Source organism: Rhinopithecus bieti, unplaced genomic scaffold (assembly GCF_001698545.2).
Source record: "Rhinopithecus bieti isolate Rb0 unplaced genomic scaffold, ASM169854v2 scaffold_21201, whole genome shotgun sequence".
NCBI lineage: Eukaryota > Metazoa > Chordata > Mammalia > Primates > Cercopithecidae > Rhinopithecus > Rhinopithecus bieti.
The window spans coordinates 2618323-2641698 of NW_016810610.1; the positions used below are offsets into that span (position 1 = coordinate 2618323).

The window sequence follows — 23376 nt, forward strand, 5'->3', positions numbered from 1 at the left end:
CTTTTCCTTTCTTTCTTTTTTTTTTCCCCTCCCTTCTTCTATGGGTTGATAATCTCTGGATGCTGTTTGGTAATGAAAACCCAATCACTGAGGTCATTATCTGATGAGGTTTTTGGAACAGGCAGGCTTTTTTCCCCCTCTTTATTTCTTTACTTAATGATAACCCTCAATGGGCTTGCCCCGCATGGGATGGCCAGAGCCGCACAATTTTGTTCACCATTAATTTCAGCCTTTGAAGCTCAGGGCTCAGAAGCAGTAGCAAAGCAAACCCCCCACCAAGCTGGTTCCAAAATAAGACAATCCAGCCTGCCTTAAACAGAATAGCAAATGGCCTCCCAGCCCAGGCCCGGCAGCTGACGTCAGGCCCGCTGCATTTGCAGGCATTCGCCTTCAACGTGGATCATTTAAAACTCTTTACAACTTAAGAGACTTTAATTAAATTGCTTTTGATTCTGGAGTGGGGTAGCATCCACTTTATTTATTCTGTCAGGGAAACTGTTTAGTCCGCATGAATTTTATATGGCAAGGGCTTCCTTCTCTTCTTCCTCCTCCATGTCTTCATCTTCCCCCCAAACCACTCCCTTAAACATCATTTTTAACAAGGGCTCCCAACTTGAGAAATATTTGTCAAAGTCTGCACAGTAAGTACCTAGAACCTTTCACAGATCTAATTCTCTATCTGCTTCCAGTTTGTGGACGTTCTTCCTTTCCTGGTGGGGCAGGGAAGGAGGGAGAGCAATTGGCCTCTGCTGGGGATTCCCTAAATCTTTTCTGCAGTGTCCAGGAGGACCAGGAAGGAGTTGAGGGAACCTTCTGACCAGTTTCCTCACAACGCACTCACTAGCCTGGCCTAGGTGGTTGCTCTCAAGGAGGTTTGATGGAGCTGTTAGGCCAAGGGTTATCTGTTCATATTCTTCCCACTCCCAAGGTTGAACTGGGGTAAAATCACAGTCAAGAGCAGATAAAGACATAGAACTTGAATGAAAAAAGCTATCGAGAGGTGTGCAATGCACTACTCCTTTCTCATTTTGTCTACTTCAACACGAACGCCAGGATTCAGTGAAATATTTAGGAGGCGGCAAGTTTAGATGATCCGATCAACCTTGCTTGCTAGGCGGCCTTGGGAAGAGTCTGCCGCATTCTAGACGGGATGGCCGTGCGAAGTGCGGCTGGTAACTGGTTATACACTTTAGCTAATATCAACAGTTTCGAAGGAAGCCACCAGAGGGGCTGGTGTAATACTCGATGACTATTCGTGTGTCGGAATGAGAAAAGGGTTGTTTGTTTGTTTCCTTGCTTTTTAATGGTTCTTAGATGTGGTTAGCATGTACAGCATTCCGTTATCAGAATACAAGATTCTTGCTGAGACGGATCCCTTAAGCCGACAGGAAAATTAGCATAGCTTCCTGCTCCTTCTCTGTCCGGCTTCCCTCGGCCAAAATCCCACACCATCCCTCCAAAGTAAAGGCTGCAGCTTTATTTACACAATACTAAATGATTTATCGGAACATATGCAGGCCTTGGCCTGTTTCGATAAGTGTAATTTCTCTGGTGGATTCTGCCACTCTGCATTTCCTCTCTAAACCATAATGGTTTTCTTCTGAGTTGGGAAAAATATCAAGCACTACATCCAGGTGATCTTGATCCATGGGCACAGGTGGTTAGCATTTTTGATGAAGAGAACAGGTTTGCTTTTCAAGGATTCAAAGCTTCTAATTATATTCCAAAGATAGTACGGACCAGTAAGTGCCTATGAAGTCTTGAGAAAAACACATTCTGCTTTGTGACTAGGGGGGAAGCGACCTCAGCTTGGGCAACTTTTAAGCCTGATCACAAATGAGCTCATTTTGAACGCAATTCCTGGTTACCTCAGACAGAAAGAAATGAAAAGAAAAAAAAATCACAAAGCATATTAGAAGTTTGAATACATAGTGAATTCAGGAAAGGCTTGCTAACATTTGTTAGCTAAAAAACCCACGCCGTTCCTTTTGTAACAATCCACCATCCTCTATTCTTTTAAAGGAGGTTAGGGAACGTTTTCCATGAAGTTTATCTCTGGTGGACCCTCCTATAGGACTCTCCCATATTTATAATCACATTTGAAATTTCACACTGATGGAGTCATGTTCTTGCTCTTACTGAAATATTCATGGTCTCTTTACATACTGGAATGGATGTGGAGAGAACCTTGTCAGACCTTTTGCATGTATGAGGACTGCTTTTGGCAGTGCAGATATTAAAACCGAAAGGATACAGAGATGCTTACACAGGTCAGGGAAGATGAGGTCACAATTAAATCCCGTGCCAGGGCTCACTTTGCCAGCAGATTCTGGGGAGTATGGGAATTGGGGAAGGCAAGGAAATATTTCCTGAAGCCAGTAATCAAAGTTGTGAACAGTGAATATTGGGCAGGCTCAGCAAAAATATTCTTGGGTTTTCAAAAAAAATTATGCAATAGAAAAACAGGGAAGGTGCTAAGTCAATTTCCTGTACAACTGACGTTAAATACCGACCTTTACAATGAAAGCACTCAAGCAGGTTGATGACCATATTCATGAGGCCTGGGTAGGAACAGGGCTGGCTTGCCGGACTGGGTCACTGACTCCATCCCCTGCTTTTTGCTGCCTTTTTATCCTCGGACATCACAGAAGAGCTTTTCAGCAACAAGAGGCGTGTGACAAACAGAAGCTCTCGTGACTGACTCATCATGTCCTCTCCCAAACCACGGCCCTTGACACGTCCAAAGGGCTAAGAGGAGTGTCACCGGGCTATTTTGGCTAGTTGATGACATTAGCAAAAAGGCAAATAAACATTCACCTTCCCCTCTAAAAAACGAATCTGGGTGAAGACAAACCTCAAAAAGGAAACCAACCCACATGCAAACAGGAATAGAAAATATTTTTACACTCTTTGCACTTCAGCCCAACGGCGGTGAGGGAGAGAGAGGGTCACCCGGGGCCTGTCAGTGCAACAGAATGATTCATGTGACCATTTTGTCTTAATTACTCAGAACAAGCTGTTGTTGCTGTTTATCAAGGGAGAGCAGATACATCAGTGTCTTCTGACAGAAAAAGTGATCGCCATCAGGATGGTGATGACCACGACGATCCCTAGGATGACGAGCAGGATGCGGTTCTGGATGATTCTAGGAGACAGCAAAGGAGAAAAAACACACACAGATAAGTGGAGGGCCTTCCCACAAATGCCGTCCGAGGCCAGGGTGGCTAATCAAACGGCAGCTTCGCAGGTGGGGGTGGGGAGCGTGTGCGTGTGTGTGCGTGTGCATGTGTGTGTGTGTGAAGAGAGATCACACAGCTTTCTGGTTCTACAAACGATACACGAGAAAACGAAAGACTCCACACGATTGTCACGCTGCCCTCCGAGAAATGCTTACTGCAAAGCGAAGGCGAATCAAATGGCTCTCTAGGCTCAGAATACCATGTAGTCTCTTTAAGCGATCAAGGGCCCCTTGCGAGCTTCTCTTTTTAATTTAAAAGGTGAGACAAGCCTCATTTTTTTGCAGTGTTTCCTGTTAAAGTAAAAGACTCCAAGGAAACACATGTCAGTAAGGTACTTACCTGCATAAAAATACCTGGGGAAAAGTAAAAGAGAGACTAAGGAAGAAAAGGATGGAATTGAGAAGCAAGTGTCAAATGTGCAGCTTAGGCTGTGAAACCGTCATCTGTCACTGCGGCTCATGCTCCGTTACGCCACGAGGAAACGTTACATTTGCTCCATAGCAAAAAAGATGGAAATGAGAAATATACAATGTACTCAAGGTGCCTGTTGTGCATCTGTTGCTGGGCCCTCACCTCCAGGGATTCCACCCTCCCTGGGTTCTGGCTGGGCTGCATGCTGATGGGGAACCAGCAACTCAGAAGGGGGACCAGAGTGGAGACACACGATCCCAGATGCCTGCAGAGAGCTTCTGATGAGGTTGTTTCATAATTTGTTACCTCATTCGGAGAAAAGAGGTCGAACATCAGAGTGCTTTGTTGAGAGTTTCAAAGGGAACCTAGGTCAAACAGCCGTGCCCACGCTCGCTCTCACAGAGCCGCACGGAAATAGAGACATAGGCTGGCTGGCAGTCTAGCCAGCTATCTGTTCAGCTTAAAACCCCACGCACCCCACCCAGCCCTCCTCCAAATTCCAAGCAGCAAAAGGCCTCCTGCTCTATTCCAGTCTCCAAACACTGGCCATGGGTATTCCATGGGGAGGAGCTGGGGGGATGAAGCCGGGCCCCCCACGGAACAGAGACCCCACACCCCTACTTTGTATTTTCACACACAAAAATATTTGCAGGGTATCTGCAGCCTTTTCTACTTCCTAGATGAGTTTATTTCCTGGAAGGATGACATCAGGTTGTAGTTTTAGTAGGATTCCTCCTCATCCGTCTCCTCCTTCTCCAAACCTAAACGGTTGAATGGAAACTGTCATATCAGACCAACCAACTCCCTTGTGGCCCCCTAAAAGGACGAGCTCCTTCTCCTCCTGACAGGTTACAAAATGATCACATTTGCTGACACGTCTTCCGCAAAACTGCCTTAGTGCCTCTGTCCACTCTCCTCGCAGGAGATGAATGGCCCACTTGGTCCTCATTTATCACGCAAGGCTCGGCTAAGATCTGTCTCGTTTAGTTCTTCCCTTCCCCACTAGAAAGTCTGCACTCCGACATTAATTCTTCTGTGATGACAGCTAATTCAGACTTAACAGGCCATACTTACTCAAGAGGCAGGAAGATTCTCTGTCCCCCAAATAAATAAATAAAAACAGGACTTCATGGCTTATTATAGGGAGGCTAATTATGAACACTGATCGGTGCTACTTGGTGGCTCTGTTTAAAACCTAAATTGATTTTTCCCCCTTTTCTCTGGAAAGGACAGAAGTCTTCAGAACAGTCCCTACACATCCCATTTGCCCAAGTCACTGTCAAAATCTCTATTTACCACAGTCACCCTCATCAGACTTGCAAAGGAAATCAGCAAAATTGAAACTCAGCAGTGAAATAGATTAAAAGCATGAAAACTCTTTAAAATTCTGCCTACCGTAATCTACAGTAGTGTGTCTCTTGTACAGCTTGGTTGACAACCATTTTATTTGTGGGTTGAGGACCCCAAGGCATCCATGATGCTAATTTAGAAAGGATTAACTGTGGGTGTTACTTGTTCAATCTGAGGCATGGTAAGAAATATGAATACACAGGAATCCCTAAATCCTCAGCTCTTCCCTAGCTTTCCTAATTGGGCCTCACCCCCTCCTTGGTGCACCCACAGGGCCTGGTGGCTTCCCCTCCACCGCCCGCTTCCAAGGGCCCAACCTGTGTGGACTGGGGCCATGCGGATTCACCTCTACCACCCCAGCACATGGCACAGTTGCTGGCACACAGGTATTCAAGAGAACTGCCCAAAGAGTGATCATGAAAGAACGCAGTCTCTGGTAACTGTAATCTTCCATTCAAAGGACAATGGAGAAGAAGTCTGTGCAATTAATTTGCAGGAAAATCTCAGGGAGTCTGCATGGAAAAGACTAGAGTTCAAAGTTGAAGCAAGCCCCGCCAAAGATGAAACTTCCTACCATCACGCCTTCTCAGAGGACTACTGGGTCTTCTCCCCAAGCTAGAAGGAACTCCTGTGTGCTGGGTGGGGGCGGGGTGTCAGCAGGAAAGGGCATTTGCTTTCAAACCAAATACCGGCAGACATTTGGGAGGCAGAGTAGATGGGGGTGGGGAAAGAGTTGGAACAGAGAGAGCTCTAAGTAAGCTTGACTGGCTGGGCCGTCCACCCAGCTTTGGATCTCAAAGGAGTTGTGCAAATGTGGTCCCCCTCAGGACCAGAAAAGTGAACTCTCAGGGCATCTGGGTGGATAGGACTGAGCCAGTTTGGAAGGGGGAAATACAGGCTGGCATTGGTGGACCCCATCTGTGAGGAAGCCTAGTTGCAATTGCAGCCAGGGGCTGCCGGCCCATATTGCTGTAGGCAAAGCAGAAAGGAATGCAGAGTTTGGAGAGAATCAGAAAAACCAGCCAGGCCAAGGGGTTCCCAGCTAGTGAGATGGTGGCGAGGGAACTTGGGGAGAAGCCCAAAGTAACTTCCTCCTAACTTTGGGCAAGCGGGGAGCTTTCTGTTGAACTAGGTCTGCAGCAAGCCGTCTTAATCTCCCTTTTGAAAATGCAAAGTGTGTTTACCCAGTAAATAATTTAAGAAAGAATATACACTTGAAAGAAGACATCCATTGAAACAGCCAGGCTAAATTGCCTCCAGGCAAAAACTTGTGCATTTGCATGCTGCATTCTATTAAATGAGCACACTGTGGCTTTAAAAGAATGCAGAGCCAAAATAAAAGGAATGTGGGCCCGAAACATCAAGGATTCTCCAAGTTTACATTATGAATCACAGTGCTGTTGATACAAGATGAATTAACCATTTACTTTGAGGCTGAACTCACAAAGTACTATTGAAAGTACTGATCCCCATGTGGAACCCAGGGAGCAGTTAATCTTTCCATTGCCAGTCTCCTCCCAGCCTGGAAATGAGCTCCTGCGTGTGGCAGCCGGAATCACAGAAGGCTGGTTCCAGTGCAGGGGGCAGGCGCGGCACCTGGCACAGTTCTCTGCTCTTGCTCGAGGAGTCCAGGAATTCCACTGGAGCAGGCATTACGAGTGTTCTCCAATATCCGGTTCTCCTCTACTTCCAGGCATGGATGCACTCACCTTAATGTTAGGCGTGGTCTTGGAACTAGCTTTGGCTAAAGAAATGAGAGCAAAAGTTCTGAGTGTCACTCCCAGGTGGAGGCATCTAACTTCCAGTGTTTGTCTCTAGCTGGCTCTTCCTGCGGTTTTGATTGTGGGGGTGACTGTATGGTTCCAGAGAGTGCAAGTTACAGGACGGTGGTAACATCTTCTGCCTGGATCCTGCAGTCATCATGTAAAGAGCCACTGTCCTGGAGACACACCTGGACTCCCAGGTGTGTCTCCTGGGAGTGTCACACTCCTAGGTGTGTCACACCTAGACTTGCGTTGAGCCATTGAGGACTGCGGGTTGTTTTTCACTGCCGAATACCATAAGCTACCCTGAGTGATACGCTACTGTCCGCCTCTCAGACAAGAGGAGGCATCTGGCCAAGCCAAGAGAGGCTCTGGTTTCATGTATTTCAGAAGCCAAGGTATCATGAGGACTGATAAGATTTTTTTTCTTTTTCCTTGAAGAACAGGTTTTTGCCTCTTGGTTTTCAAGAGCTGGGAAACTTTCCTGACCTCTTGGTCACGACACTTTTCACTGAAGAATCAGGAACTTCTTCCAGCCAATGCTCCTGTGTATTGATGAGTGATGATACCACGCACGAGGCCTCACCAGGCCTAGCCAGGCGTCTGCTTCCTGTGAATAGCAGATCTACAGTGGCTGCGTTCGTTTCCCTATTCCACACAGCTGACGCTACCCCAGCTCCAGGGGTACTGAGGCTGCAATGGTCAGTACATTCCATGCCCCTGGCCATGGTAACTGGACCAGGAGCAGGCTTGTGACTGAAGCCCATTCAACAGAGTGGATCTCAGCAACTTTGCTTGAAATGCCGGGTCACCTGGACAGTTTGGTGTGTGGATGTTAGGCTGGATCCACTGCAGCCCTTTTGATTATTGAGGGAAGGCAACCCAAGAAAGAAGCTGACCGACAGTGGGCAGAGAAATAGAACCCCAGTCCCGAAGACAGAGAACTTTAATTTTTATGTATTTATTTATTTATTTTGAGACGGAGTCATGCTTTGTCTGCAGGCTGGAGTGCAGTGGTGCGATCTCAGCTCACTGCAACCTCCGCCTCCCAGGTAGCTGGGATTACAGCCTCAGCCTCCAGAGTAGCTGGGATTACAGGCATCTGCCACCACGTCCGGCTAATTTTTGTATTTTTAGTAGAGATGGGGTTTCACCATGTTGGCCAGCTTGGTTCCAAACTCCTGACCTCAGGTGATCTGCCCACCTCAGCCTCCCAAAGTGCTGGGATTACAGGTGTGAGCCACCGTGCCAGGTCAGCAGTGAGCTTCTCTTTTTGTTTTAATCAAACCACCCTTTCTTTGGACTTTAACTTATATGAGAAAATAAACTGACTTTATTTTCCAAAGTCAGTTTGAATTGGGTCTTCTGTTATTTAGGACCAAAAAGCATTTTTAGGTTGAGTCACCCTGATTCCAAACCAAGTCCTTGATCTATGACATACGTGCCTTCTTCCCTCCTCTTCCAAGAGGCATTTCCTGGCTATGCCCCTCTTGTATTCTCCCATCTCCCTACGCATCTCTCTTTCCAGTACATTGACTACAGTCCCCAGTAAAAAGTGGACCTTCCACAGACCGAATTTCCTTTGTCTTTTGTATCCCTGATGCCTAACACAGAGCTTGGCATAAATGTTCTCAAAAAATGCTTGCTGAGTGAAGAAATGAGAGACTCTACCTACATGTGCTCAGGGTCACGTAGTTACTGTTCTCCTGATTTCTAAGGGCTGCTTGTAGACAAGCACAGCTTTAGGACTTAGCTGTTAGCCACTGTCCCATTAAGGATGCCAGCAGAGTCCCAACTCTTTTACAAGCCTGTATTCATTAGCTGGAGAGTGGCAGACACTTTACAGGTTCAGAGCCGCATCCTGTACCTGCCTTCCTGCCTGGCCGACTGGCCCTGAATAACGATGCCCCACCTTTGGGGTCTGACAGAACAGTAATTAGCAACCGTGAAAGCATGGGATAAATTCTGAGCAAATGAGCCCGGATCTGCTTCTCTCTGGGCACTTCCCAAAACATGGGCCAAGGGAAAGCTCTTTAAATTCTATATCCAATTCAACGTTAGTATTCACCAGAAAGAAATGAAAATAGGAGTAGGAGAAACAGTTGATCGTCATCTGCCTCAAACACTCACTTTAATTGGAAGGGTTATTTTCAGAGCTGGGGACATGTTTGCCTCTGAGCTAGAGCTGTGTGGTTATCATGCTGCCTGCTAATGCCCATCTTGGGTCTTCTATGTCCTGCATCTCTAGGAGGAATCTTCAGCCCCATCCCAATAATTCAGGGAGGCTGACCCCACTCTGATTCCACAGGTGGGCATAGGACCCAGGCAGGCCCAGCCAATTATAGCTCTCTAGCTGTCGCACTACCCTTTGCTCAAGGATTGGTCTGCCACCCAAGCCAGATGGAGTTCCTCTTGGGATTCTTACTGGAAAATCAGGAAAAAGATACTGTCTTTACTGAGATTGACTGTCAGGACAGTGAGAACCTGGAGCTGCCAAGGACCATTCTTACTACCGTACTGGACGAGGCTGCCTGAAAGAAGCCGACACCAGAGGAATGCAGAGCCGAGATGAAGAAAAAGAGACGGATTCCTGAAGACATATTTGAACCCCTGCTTCCTCTTCCTGCTGTGTGTCTGAAACCTGAAGGGTCACACTTCAGCTTCCCAGTTACAGGAGCCAAACAATTCCCCATTGACTGGAGCAAGTATGGTTGGGGATTCTCTCACTTTCTTTTCTTTTTTTTTCTTTTTTTATTTTTTGAGACACAGTCTCGCTTTGTCAACCAGGCTGGAGTGCAGAGGCACAATCTCAGCTCACTGTAACCTCCACCTCCTGGGTCCAAGTGATTCTCCTGCCTCAGCCTCCTGAGTAGCTGAGATTACAGGTGCTGCCACCAAACCAGGCTAATTTTTGTATTTTTAGTAGCGATGAGGTTCCGCCATGTTGTTGGCCAGGCTGGTCTTGAACTCCTGAGCTCAGGTAATCTGCCTACCTCAGCCTCCAAAGTGCTGGGATTACACGCATGAGGCACTGTGCCCGGCCTCTCACTTTAAATCATACTGACTGTACTGGATTGAACAGTGTCCCTGCAAATTCATGTCCACCTGGAACCTCAGAAGGTGACCTTATTTGGAAATTCATGTCCACCTGGAACCTCAGAAGGTGACCTTAGTTTTTATTTTTAAGAGACAGAGTCTTGGCGTATTGCCCAGGCTGGAGGGCACTGGTGCAATCATAGCTCACTGCAGCCTTGAACTCTTGGGCTCAAGTGATCCTCCCGCCTCAGCCTCCCAAGTAGCTGGGACTACAGGCATGCACCACTGCACCTGGCTAATTTTTAAATTTTTTGTGCCAGGCATGGTGGCTCAAGCATGTAATCCCAGCACTTTGGGAGGCTGAGACGGGTGGATCACGAGGTCAGGAGATCGAGACCATCCTGGCTAACACGGTGAAACTCTGTCTCTGCTAAAAAATAAAAAAAATAAAAAACACTAGCTGGGTGAGGTGGCAGGCGCCTATAGTCCCAGCTACTCGGAAGGCTGAGGCAGGAGAATGGCGTAAACCCGGGAGGTGGAGCTTGCAGTGAGCTGAGATCTGGCCACTGCGCTCCGGCCTGGGCGACAGAGAGAGACCCCGTCTCAAAAAAAAAAAAAATTTTTTTTTTGTAGACACAGGGTCTCACTTTGTTCCCCAGGCTGGTCTCGATCTCCTGGCCTCAAGAGATTCTCCTGCCTCGGCCTCCCAAAGTGCTGGGATTACAGTCACGAGCCCCATGCCGAGCCACCATGTCCAGCTTGGAAATAAGGTCTTTGTGGATGTGATTCATTAAGGATTTTTTTTTTTTTGAGACAGAGTTTCACTCTTGTTGCCCAGGTTGGAGTGTAATAGTGTGATCTCGGCTCACTGCAACCTCCGCCTCCCTGGTTCAAGTGATTCTCCTGCCTCAGTCTCCCAAGTAGCTGGGATTACAAGTGTGTGCCACCACAACCAGCTAATTTTGTATTTTTAGTAGAGATGGAATTTCACCATGTTGGCCAGGCTACTTTCGAACTNCCTGCCTCGGCCTCCCAAAGTGCTGGGATTACAGTCACGAGCCCCATGCCGAGCCACCATGTCCAGCTTGGAAATAAGGTCTTTGTGGATGTGATTCATTAAGGATTTTTTTTTTTTTGAGACAGAGTTTCACTCTTGTTGCCCAGGTTGGAGTGTAATAGTGTGATCTCGGCTCACTGCAACCTCCGCCTCCCTGGTTCAAGTGATTCTCCTGCCTCAGTCTCCCAAGTAGCTGGGATTACAAGTGTGTGCCACCACAACCAGCTAATTTTGTATTTTTAGTAGAGATGGAATTTCACCATGTTGGCCAGGCTACTTTCGAACTCCTGACCTCAGGTGATCCTCTTGCCTTGACCTCCCGAAGTGCTGAGATGACAGGCATGAACCACTGTGCCCAGACTTCATTAAGGATCTTGAGAGGAAATCATTCCAGATTTAGGGTGGCCCTAAATCCAATGACTGATGTCCTTAAAAGAAGAGAGGACAAAGAGGGACATGTGAAGATGGAGGCAGAGACTGGAATGATGCTGCCACATGCCAAGGAATGTTGGGCCACCAGAAGCTGCAAGGGGCAAAGAAGAATTCTTCCCTTACACTTTTGGAGAGAGCATCGCCCTGTCAACTCCTTACCTTCAGACTTCTAGTCTTTGGAACTATGAGAGAATAACTGCATTTAAGCCACGATGTTATGGCAGCCCTAGAAAATGAATATACGGAGTGCTCAGATCCAGACCATCATATGGAGCTGGTGATCTTATCTTGGGTTTCATGATGACTGTTCTCCATGTCTCCAACTTCTTCCCCATGGCTGCACTGCACATTTACTGTGGATCTACACTAAGTCCTCCTCCAAAGGACAGGTCAGTCCCAGCTGAGTTCACAGAAGCTTTGCATGCAGCTGTGGGGCTCACAGTCTTTGGGAGCTGTTGATTCTTACATCTCAGAATAAGAATTTCCATTCATGAGCAGAGCAGTTTCCTGAAGTCATGTGAGATAAGGGGACTGAGGGGGCATGTGCCACAACACTCATTTCACAAAACTCCTGCCTCTGGAATAGGCCATTTAAAACAGGAAGAAGGCCAGGTGCAGTGGCTCATGCCTGAAATCCCAGCACTTTGGGAGGCTGAGGCAGGAGGATCACTTGAGCTTAGGAGTTTGAGACTAGCCTGGGCAACACAGAGAGACCCCCATCTCTGTAAAAAAAAAAAAAAAAAAAAAAAAAGGCAGGTGTGGTGGCATGTGCTTGTGCTCCCAGCTACTAAGGAGGCTGAGGCAGGAGAACTGCTTAAGCCTGAAGTTGAAATCGCAATGAGCAATGATTGCACCACTGCATTCCAGCCTGGGTAACAGAGCAAGACCCTATCTCAAAAATAAAAAAATAAGGCCGGGCACGGTGGCTCACGCCTGCAATCCCAGCACTTTGGGAGGTGGGCAGATCACCTGAGGTCAGGAGTTTGAGACCAGCCTGGCCAACATGGTAAAATCCCATCTGTACTAAAAATACAAAAATTAGCCGGGTGTGGTGGCAAGTGCCTGTAGTCCCAGTTCCTCGGGAGGCGGAGGCAGAATTGCTTGAACCCGGGAGGTGGAAGTTGCAGTGAGCCAAGATCTTGCCACTGTACTCCAGCCTGGGTGACACAGTGAGACTCCGTCTCAAAATAATAGTAATAGTAATAATAATAATAATAATCATCATCATCATCATCATCATCATCATAAAAATAGGAAGAAAACTAGATGCTGTCTCTGGGCCAATCTACCAAGCCATCATTAGCCACTAGTAGCCCCAGTTGGCTAACATCAATTTAGGTGTAGTCAGTCATCCGAGAGACCTGAGGGACTGGGACATAGGAGGGATGAGTTTTGATGGGCAGGGAGATGAGCACTTTCTCCAGCAAGGAACCAAGGAGCCAGAGCCAGTCCCTGAGCCCTGGCATATCTAGATTAGGTCCCGACTGCAGACTAGAGTCGCTTTGCCCTGTTTCTAAATTTTTCTTAATACTTAGAGCTTAACAGGAATCAGCAAACTCTGTCTGTAGAGGGCCAGACAGTCAGTATATTAGTGTGCTAGGGCTGGCATAACAAAGTCGCATAGACTGGGTGGCTTCAACAACAGAAAGTGATCGTCTCCCAGTTCTAGAGGCCAAAGTGCAAGGTCAAGGTGTTGGCAGGGTTGGTTCCCTGAGAGAGCAGTGCAAGGGTCTGATCCATGCCTCTCTCCCAGCTTCTGGTGGGGTGTCAGCTATCTTTGGGGTCCCTTAGCTTGTAGATGCATTCCCTCATCTCTGCCTTTGGTTTCACAAGGTGGTATCTCTGTGTGAGTGCCTGTGTTCAAGTTTCTCCTTTTAATAAGGACACCGGTCACATTGGCTCAGGGGTCCACCCTATTCCCGTACCTCATCTTAACTAATTGCATTTGCAAAGACATTATTTCCAAATAAAGTCATATTCTGAGGTACTAGAGGTTAGTACTTCGACATATAAATTAAGGTGAGGGGCTGCAATTTAACCCATAACTAAACATTTTAGGCTTTGGGGACTCCACAGTCTGTCACAACTACTCAGCTTTGTTCTTGTAGTGTAAAGCAGCCAGTGACGTATGTCAATGAATAAGCATGGCTGTGTTCCAATGAAATCTTTATTTACAGACACTGGAATCTGAGTTGTATAATTTTGAATCTGTATAATTTTCACGTGTCAAAAATTCTTCTCTTGAGTTTTTTTCAACCATTTAAAAATGTAAAACTACTATTAGCCTGTGGCTGAAACAGGAGGAAGGCTGGATAAGGCCCACTGTCTGTGATTTGACCACTCGTGATCTAAAAGCTAAAAGCTACTGGCTGGGCACAGTGGCTCACAACTGTAATCTCCACACATTGGGGAAGCTACGGTGGGAGGATCGCTTGAGGGCAGGAATTTGAGACCAGCCTGGACAACATGGTGAGACCCAAGTCTCTACAAAAAGTAAAGAAGAAAAAAAAAAAAAAAAAAAAAAGCCGGGCGTGGTGGGGCACACCTTTAGTCCCAGCTACTCTGGAGGCTGAGGTGGGAGGATTGCTTAAGCCCAGGAGTTCAAGGCTGCAGTGACCTGTGATCGCACGACTGCACTCCAGCCTGGGAGACAAAGCAGGACTCTGTCTCAGGAAAAAAAAAAAAAAAAAAAAAAATCTAAAATGTACCTAGGGCGGCCCTCCTTGGTTGAAGAATGTGGTGGTCTTGGACAAGGCGTGAGCTGCACAGACAGGTCTGGCAGGTCTGGCTGAAGTCCCTCTGAAGAACAAAGGAAACACAGAGTCCCTACCCTATGGGAACTTATGGTGTCACAATGAGCAATCAATGAATGACAGAAGCCTCACAACAAAGGCCGCAATTAGAGTAATGCCAGGGCCGGGACAATGTGCTGTGTGCCCATAATCCAGTATTTACCTGGGGCGACCTAGAGCAAGTCACCCCATGACATTTGGGTTTCAGTTTCTTCCCAAACAAAATCAGCAACTCACCAACCACCCCAGGAAGGAAGGAGAGGATTAGCTCATTAAAGATTTTAAAGCACTGTGAAAAGCTCTTTACATGCGTGCAGTTGGCAAATCATTCTGTAAAAGGAGACAGTATTTCAGGAAAGGTGAGAGGCACTGGAGAAGCTGCCTAGGAAACTTCCAGTGGCTGGATGGGAAGGTGGAGGCAGTAATCCAGGAAGCTGCTGCTTCCCAAGCCTGCCAGGCTTCTGGTTCCCACAGGCTGGTATCCATCTGGGCCTCATTCTGACAGTCTCCCGAGCACAGCCGAGCCTTCTCTCCCACAAACATCAAAAGGGAGGGGAGGGCATCGCACTGGCTGGCTCAGGGATACCTTCCCAGCCTGGGAAGGCAGCCAACAAGTACCTGTCAGAGCCCACTGATAAATCTGATGGGTTTTGATCAGTAATGTGTAGTTACATTGCACTCTATGTTGCCAAATGTGTACATCAAATTTCAGCCTGGGCACCATGGCCACTGCCATTCTTAAATACGGACTTGACAATGGCAGGGGGCCTGCAGAGTGGCTTTGCTGGCTGCAGACTCCCAGATAGGATCAAGGCAGCTCGCTTCAATCAAAGGGCTTGGAAAGAACTTGAAGAGAATTAAATAAGGATGTTCTAGAAATGTAAGGTATATTTAACTCCTCACAGGTCTGTAGATGGCTAGAGCTGGAAAAGGCCTCCACGCCCTAGTCTAAATTCTTCATTTTATTTTTTTAGAGACAGGGTCTCACTCTGTTGCCCAGGCTGGTGTGCAGTGGCACGATCACCGCTCACTGCAGCCTTCACCTCCTGGGCTCAAGTGATCCTCCCACCTCAGCCTCCTGAGTAGCTGGGATCACAGGTGCACATCACCACATCTGGCTTAGATTCTTCATTTTAGAGTTGAGGACACTGAGGCCCTGAGAGGGGAAGATATGTGCCCAGGGTCAGCTACCTGGGGCACAGCCAGGTCTTCCGGCCCCGGGCCCACTTTTGCTTCACTATCACACTCTTTCTCATTCAAGTGGTCACTGCCTCTCACGGTGTCTGTACGTGACAGCAACTCAAACCCATCAGTGGCCCCACCTCTTCATAAGCCCAACCCAAACCCACTTCTCTCTAAAATGAAGAAGGAAGGTGGGTGTGGTGACTCGTGACTGTAATCTCAGCACTTTGGGAGGCCAAGGCGGGTGGATCACTTGAGATCAGGAGTTTGAGACCAGCCTGACCAACAAGGTGAAACCCCATCTCTACTAAAAATACAAAATTAGCTGGGCGTGGTGGCACATGTATGTGATCCCAGCTACTTGGGAGGCTGAGGCAGGAGAATCGCTTGAACCTAGGAGGCAGAGGTTGTAGTGAGCCAAGATTGAACCACTGCACTCCAGCCTGGGCAACAAGAGCGAAACTTCACCTCAAAAAATAAACAAATAAAATAAAATAAAAAGAAGACAGGGCATGGGATGACTGGGAAAAGTGGCCCCCAACTCCAGGCCAAGGCTGAAGAGGGAAAAGAAGAGTAACATCAGAAGGAAGCTTTTTTCTTAAAACCAAGATTACTCAATTTCGAGGCTGCCCTTTTCTCTGAGAATATGCCCTTTCCACTGTTTCAGTGTCAAAATGTCCCTTGTTTTATGGAGTGATGACGAGTGTGGATGGCAGGGTTTTCCCCCAGTGTCCTTCTTTGGACATTGGAAATGTACTCTCCCTTGGAAATTACTCTGTCTTACTTGGCAAAATAAATAGTGGACAATCTTCCAATAGGCCTGTACTTAAAAAAAAAACGAAAAGGTCAATTCCAAGAAATCTGAATGTCTGTAAAGTATGGGGCTAGAAAATCCCACCCAGCAGTACTCTTTGGTGATTCTTCTAGAGAATGCGGCCGCAACAACATCCGCTGCAGCGAGGACAGCTGCAGCCATGGCAGCAGGGATACCTGCACGAGCAGCTCAGGTTGGCTGGGCTTTACTCCAGGCCAGGCGCTGTTCTGGCATTTTATACACTGTGCCTGAACCGTCACCACAACCCTATGAGCTGGGGCCTATTATCATCCCCATTTTTACAGAGGAGGTAACCGAAGCCTCAACCCACTTCCCCAGCCCCATCTTCTACCACCGTACAGCACACAGATCATTATTTATATAACCGTGTGTCTTAGAATCTTTACTAGATCCTTCTTGGTTCTTTGATGGAAGAGTCTTGGATATCTTTATATTGTTTTCTATGTTCACAGTCATTGAGTACACAAACTTATTTTTATGTTTTTTTTGAGACAAGGTCCCCGCTCCCAGGCTGGAGTGCAGTGGTACTGACCACCACAGCCTCAACCTCCCGCGCTCAAGTGATCTGCCTCAGCCTCCCGAATAGCTGGGACCACAGGTGCACGCCACTATGCCTGGCTAATTTACAAAACTTTTTAGTAGAGATGCGTCTCCCTATGTTACCCAGGCTGGTCTCAAATTCCTGGGCTCCAGCGATCCTCCTGCCTTGGCCTCCCAAAGTGTTGGGATCACAGGTGCGAGCCACCACAACCAGCTGCAAGTTTATTTTTGTTGGTAGTGCAGGGCACTGATTAACCAAAGTCAACCAATTCTTCATTTAGTGCCTAATGTAAATACGCAGTACATTACTAAGGTAATATTCATTTTATACTGCAGCATATTTCATCAGCTTTCTTCAATTACTGGCACATTGCCTGTCTCCTTTCAGCCTTTTAAGGGGCTTACTTTATGTCTTCTAGGTAAACGCATGATCACCTGATCCCTCACCAAAGAGTCTGAGACAGAAAGAATGGCAAGGGTTCTCTGGGAGTTGCCAATGACCTTGTAACACACGATTTTTTATTTTTTATTTATTTATTTATTTATTTATTTTATTTTTATTTTTATATTTTATTTTTTTTTGAACGGAGTTCTGGCTCTGTCGCCAGGCTGGAGTGCGCTGGTGGACCGGATCTCAGCTCACTGCAGCTCCGCCTCCAGTTCACTGCTTCTCCTGCCTCCGGGTCCTTCCCAAGTAGGCTGGGACGTACAGGGCGCCGCTCGGGTCCGCGGCGTGCTGTTTTCTGTTTCTTTAGTAGAGACGGGGTTCACCGTATTAAGCCATGATTGGTCGTCGAGTCTCCTGACCTTGTGACATCCGGCCGTGCTCGGCGCGCGTGCCCAAGAGTGCTGGGATGGACAGCTTGAGCCACGCGCCGGCGGGCCACGATGTGTTTTGTTGTATGTGAGGGGATACACTACAGAAAGATTCAGGTCTGCTGAAGATTTATTGTAGTGGATCTGCTGGAACAGAGTTCTAGGCAGAAAGAAAATCAGACGGAAGAACTAGCTAGGCTCACTGTGCAAATCTGGGAAAGGATTACAGGTCCTTGAGTTTCCCCATCCATGAAATGGTAATAAAGGAAGCTCTCCCAAGTATCTTCCACAAGGTTTGTGAAGATCTATATAACTTCCGGACAGACTTAAAAAGAAAGTATCTTTTTCTGGTTTATTGCATACAAGATGTCATTGAATTTTTATAACTATCCTTATGTATTAGGACCTAGATCTGACGGCTCAGGCCTACCCAGGGAAAAGGCCAGGCCCACTCCAGAGGTGGCCCTGAAAGTTCTCAGCCCAGGGCAGACGTGATTGGTGTCTGGGCCAGGATGACCCCTCCCCAAACCCCAGCTTTAGGTACTCCTCACCCTCCCACTTCCTGCTGGCCATCCTGGGAAAATCTGCTGGAGAAGGTTCTCCACCCCTACTGAGTCCTGACCCTTTATTGAGAAGCAAACTTACTGCCCTCCTGAACCAGTAACCCACCAAGCTCTTTCCTGCATGAAGGTCCCTCATCCTTTTCAGCCTCCAGAGAAACCACAGACTACATTTGGGTGGAGGTTGAGCTCATTTTTGGAGCCAAATTGCTTGGATTCGAATCTAGGATCTACCACATACCAGTTGTGCAGCATTGGTTAAGTTACTGCATTCCTTCTCTGAGATTACATCCTCTTGACTGCTTTACTGTGAAAATGAAAATGTTCTTTATGCAGTGATAGTAGGAGAAGATGTCCCAGAGTCTTTTCTTGGACATTAGAAATGTAGTCTCTCATCGGAAATTACTCTTTCTTACTTGGCAAAATAAAGAGTGAACAATCTACCATCAGGTCTCTATGAAAGAAAACGGTACCAATACAAGGAATTGGCACGTTCCAAAGAGCCAATGCTGTGCTTTCCCCATATTGGTAAAATGGGGCTAACAATAGCAGCACTCTGTTAATGAATTACATTAATAAATAAATGGCTTAATTCAATGTGAAGTGCTTAGATCGGTGCCTGGCCAACGGTAATTGCTCAATAAATAACTATAGGAACTATTATTACTCCACTCCTATCATACTCACCCATCTCCCCACATTAGTTCTTGAAACTCCTCCTTGTCTGGCTGTACCCCCTCATGCAGGCAGCCTCCTGCTTCAGGTGCCTTGCTCTGAAAGCCTACAAATCCCTCCTCAGATTCCCGCAGATGACCAGGGCTCAACAGGGCACATCTGGTCTTAGTCCTGATTAGCTTGGATTGTCCGGTCCAGGCTGAGCTACTCGCCTGGAATCCCTGCCTTCAGCTCCTCTGTGGCTCCGTGAGCTTCCCTGGGGATACTGCCTGACGGCCAAGATGCCTCTCCTGGAACATACTGGTGAAGACTCGGCTGCCTTGGCTTTTGTGATAGGCTTTATTTTCCCTAAGATCTGACATTCGATACTTACCACTTAAGAGTCATTTATTTAACACCTTTTTCTTTCCTGATGTCAGAAAGGAAAAACATTCTGGCAGAGGCTTATCAGCCACCTGCATCTCTGTCAACTCTTGAGGGATGTGGTTACGTTTTCTAGATCCTAACATCATAACTGTCTCTCTCTCTCTCTGGGCTCCAGGGCCACTGCTCGTTGCCTAGTGCCCCCAGCCCAGGTGGAGGGGTGTCCAGCTGTGGCTAAGCCCTGGGCTGCCCTGTTTTCTTAGTTGGACATTGAATGAGACCGCTGCAGAGTGTGTGCTGTCTGTTCAAACTTGTGATATCTCCTTCATAATGTTAAACTGACTTCACATACCCCAAAGCAGCATTAATCAGATCTGAGCAGGTGAACTCTGGGTTAAGAACGCCTCCCCCCAAGGCTCATTAACTATAAGCAGGATGATTGACTCATAGTTCTTAGGCTGGGAGGAGGGTGGGGTGGGGTAATGATCAGATAACAGAGCCCCCAGGTTTGTGCAGGTGAAGCCACATCACCTGCCAGCCTGGGAAGGCGTATCCTTCTCTCTAACCAAGGAAGAAAGTCCTGTGAGGGTGGGGGAGATCCAGTCTGCAGGCTGTAGGCATCAGGGGCAGGGACTGGGAGAACGGGGGCACCGGCCCTTTTTCTAAAGCGAGGGGCTGCTACTGACTGCTGTTGGGACTGAGACCTTCTGATTTGCCAAGATAAGCCAGAAATGGTGTTCTCTTTGTGAACTCTCCCAAGTTTTAAATATTGGCAACTAAGTCAAAGTTTTCCAAAACACTGGCTGGCCAAAGAAAGCACATCTGTGGGGTAGACTCACCCTGTGGGCCTTCAGTCTGTGACCTCTGACTAGTTATTAAGGAAGAAATTAAAAGGAAGAGGGAGTGGTGGTGAGCGCATCCCCGCCTTACCCTCCTGGAAACTCCCCTGGAGACGGGAAAAGCCCAGCCCTCCTGACCCCGTGGCTCTCAGAAGCCTGAAGTTCAGCCTCTGTAGCAGCATCAATAACCAGGGTCTACACTGAGATCATCCAACTTAGCCCATAACCGATTCCTAACCGTGGAGTCAAAGGCCAGGGAGGGGTCAACAGGAGCCAGAAACCAGCTTGTGCATGCCTCATGGACTCTCACGAGAAGCATAAGCAGAGGTCAGGGCTGGACCGCACACCTGCAGCCCCCTGACCTTGGCATGGTCTGTAGCACGTGGCTGGAAAAGCCCAGCTGGTGACTCCTGGGGAGAATGGTGTGCATTTTCTATGCAGCGTGTTAGGGGTCAGGAGGCCTGGAATGGGAAGGCCAGAGGTCTCTCTTGGAGGGTGAGGAGCAAAGGCAGCCTTGTAGGGTTGCCTCTACCTACAATTTGCTGTGTGATCTTAGGGAGAACAAATAGTGCCTCAGTTTATCCATCTTTAAAATGGCAGTAAACATATGAGAACCCAGCACCCTTGAGGATGGGCACCAAGAACCGTATTTGTGGACTTGATAAAGACAAAGAAAACTAGTTGCCAAGGAGTAGTGTGGCCTTTGATCCTTTGATCACTCTCTCAGGTCCTGTATTTGGCAGCAATGAGTAGGAAAATCACCCATGAATTAGGAGGGATCTTCATACAGACTAAGTCAAAAGGCAGCCTACGTCTTGCAAAGAGAGAGTGAACTTTCACTCTGTCATTCTTTGGGGACATTCCCTTCAAGCTCCCTGGCCTTAATTTTCACAGATGATGGTGATATCTGACCCCCTAACTGGCTACTAGACAACACGATGGCCCTTAAGTACCAATAATACGGCGTTTCCACTCCAGGTCCTTAGCAAAGGGAACAACCTGAAATTTTCTCCTGTGGAAGACGTGTTGAAAGCCCAGCTGAGAGACAGTGTTGGCTGAGGAGCCGAATGAACTGGGGTCCACCTCTCCTGCTGGAGGCTCTGAGGTCGACCCTGGAGCAGCTGAGCCCCCTGAGTGTCCCATCTGCACAGCGTTGCTTTGGTTCACAGCCGCACTGACCTAACACCGCCAGCCTGAGGAAAGGAAGACGGTCAGAGCGCCCTGCAGGGCTCACTGTCCTCCCTGGAAGGATGCTTTGGAGCCTGTTGTTTACTAACCTGCACAGTGTGTGTCCCTGTGAAGAGGTCCCACGAGAAAGTGTTGTCTGTCATCAGAGTAGGGGAAAAAGCTGAGTTTCTATCTCACACATACTGACTCACATAGCTGAAACCATTGCCCTCTCCATGTCGGCCGCCAGAATGCCCAGAGAGAAACCTGTGGGCCACCTCTTACAAATGATTCCACAGTTTGTGTACTGGTCTCCCCATTACTTCATTTTGTAAATATTCAATCTTATTGTCTTGCGTATATTTAGGTAAATGCTCTAATTCCTTTTGGGACCAAGACAGGTTCATACACAGGCACTGAAGAGGTGAGAAAACAAACAGACAAAAAATCATCACTTTATCACAGATTGGCTACTTTAATGATTCTGCCTTTAGTTTCCCTCCTGTCCCCCAAAATTCTGTATCACTTGGAATGTGAGTTTTCAGATTTACTAAAACAATAGGATATCTTACTTTTTTTTTTTCCTTCAATTTCCTTTCATGGCCAGCATAGAGAGGTTTCTAGAATGAACCCAAACTTGGGACTCGGGGCCCCTGGGCTCTTCCTGTAGCCAACTGCAGTGGATTTTGGGTCCTCTTTGTTGGGGGGATTTACAGCAATTGTCTTAACGACATGGACCGCTTTTGTGAAAGCTGCAGGCGTTCCCAGCAAATGTTGGCTGCAAATACACTAGCCGGGATGTTGCCACGGTCACGGCCCTTCCTCGAACAATCTAAAGCATATTTCTCTCTGTATATATTTGTTTTTTTAGATGCTTTAAAGCCTGGAAAACAATCATAGCTGAGGCCATTTCTGAGATGGCACTAAAAGAACCTACTCGGAGACAGATAAAAATAATGAGAATCTTTCTGTCAGGAAAGATTTAGAAAATATCACTGGCATTATTAAAATTTAATTTTTCACTCCGCTTTTTGGTTCCCCTTTCCAGTGATAATGAGCAGGACTGCACACCTCCGCCTTGCTAGTACTTGTTTTGTGCAATAAATTCAGCCTTCCAGTCTGAAGACATTTCAGACAACAGTTTTGACTGCTATAGGCTTATTTTTTACCCTGTGCTATGCTTTGAGTCTTCCTATAAAAACCAGTTCATAAGATAATTTTCCACAAGGCCAGTGGAACTAATAAAAATCAATTTTGCCCAACTGGTTCAGAGAAATCTTGGGAATAGCCAAGGCAGAACCGCAGAAAGGGGGAAAAAAAAGGATCAATGTATTCACTAATGGTTTACTCGATAGAGAACTATCAAATTAGCTGACAGGAGATGCTTGGCTATAGGAAATTTCCTTTCAGCCTAAACAGAATGCCTTTTACAGGCCCGGGAAGAACATTTCCCTCCCAGGAGTTGAATATACTCTAGTAGAGTGATTCTTTCAAGGACTTGCCCACACCAGGGCCAACTTGGGGCCTGACAGATGGTGGCCTCTGCTTGTCCAGAACCTCTTTTATATGAGAGGAAGCAGTTTTGTGAAGAGGTGGGCTGCATTTTACTTGAATTGTTCCTAGACCATGAGATCAGTGGGTTGGGAATTCATTAGTTCACTTGAATGTCTTAGGTTCGTGAGACCTTCTCACACCCCTCTGCAGACCCATGACAGCTTTCTTTCTGTTTTTTTTTTTTTGATGGAGTCTTGCTTTGTCACCCAGGCTGGACTGCAGTGGTGCAATCTTGGATCACTGCAACCTTGGCCTCCGGAGTTCAAGTGGTTCTCCTGCCTCAGCCTCCCGAGTAGCTGGGATTACAGGTGTCTGCCACTATGCCTGGATAATTTTTTTAAAAATATTTTTTAGTAGAGTCAGGGTTTCATCATGTTGGCCAGGCTAGTCTCGAACTCCTGACCTCAGGTGATCTGCTCACCTTGGCCTCTCAAAGTGCTGGGATTACAGGGGGGAGCCACCGCGTGTCACCCCATGACAGCTTTTTGATCCCTCATATTGGCTTCTTGGAAATCCAACTGGGATTTCAAGGGGGCACCTCTTTTATAATCAGAACACAAGCCTTAACTATTGCCTAGCTTTCATTAGTTCAAAACACTGGTTGAACTAATGGCAAGTCTTTGCACAGAAAGAAAAAGAACTGGAAGGAAACGTGGCCAAGTGTTAACGGTGTTTATATTCAGGTGGTGGTTGTTTTTTCTATCTTTATGTATTTCTACACTTTCTTGAATTACTGTATCTTATTATATATAATATATATAATAT

General features: G+C 47.1%; 1 protein-coding gene across 4 annotated transcripts in view; it reads right to left on the reverse strand.

Annotated features, from left to right (window-relative positions):
• Positions 1-434: 434 nt before the first annotated feature.
• Positions 435-23376, reverse strand: part of VTI1A (vesicle transport through interaction with t-SNAREs 1A) — a 373026-nt gene continuing 350084 nt past the window's right edge. For 3 of the 4 annotated variants that reach the window (XM_017892469.1, XM_017892471.1, XM_017892468.1), the window contains one exon: positions 435-3145. In XM_017892469.1, coding sequence (XP_017747958.1) covers positions 3052-3145 — 94 coding nt within the window. In that variant the 3' untranslated portion in view covers positions 435-3051. The remainder of the gene's footprint in view (positions 3146-23376) is intronic. The other variant, XM_017892470.1, reaches the window with a different exon arrangement.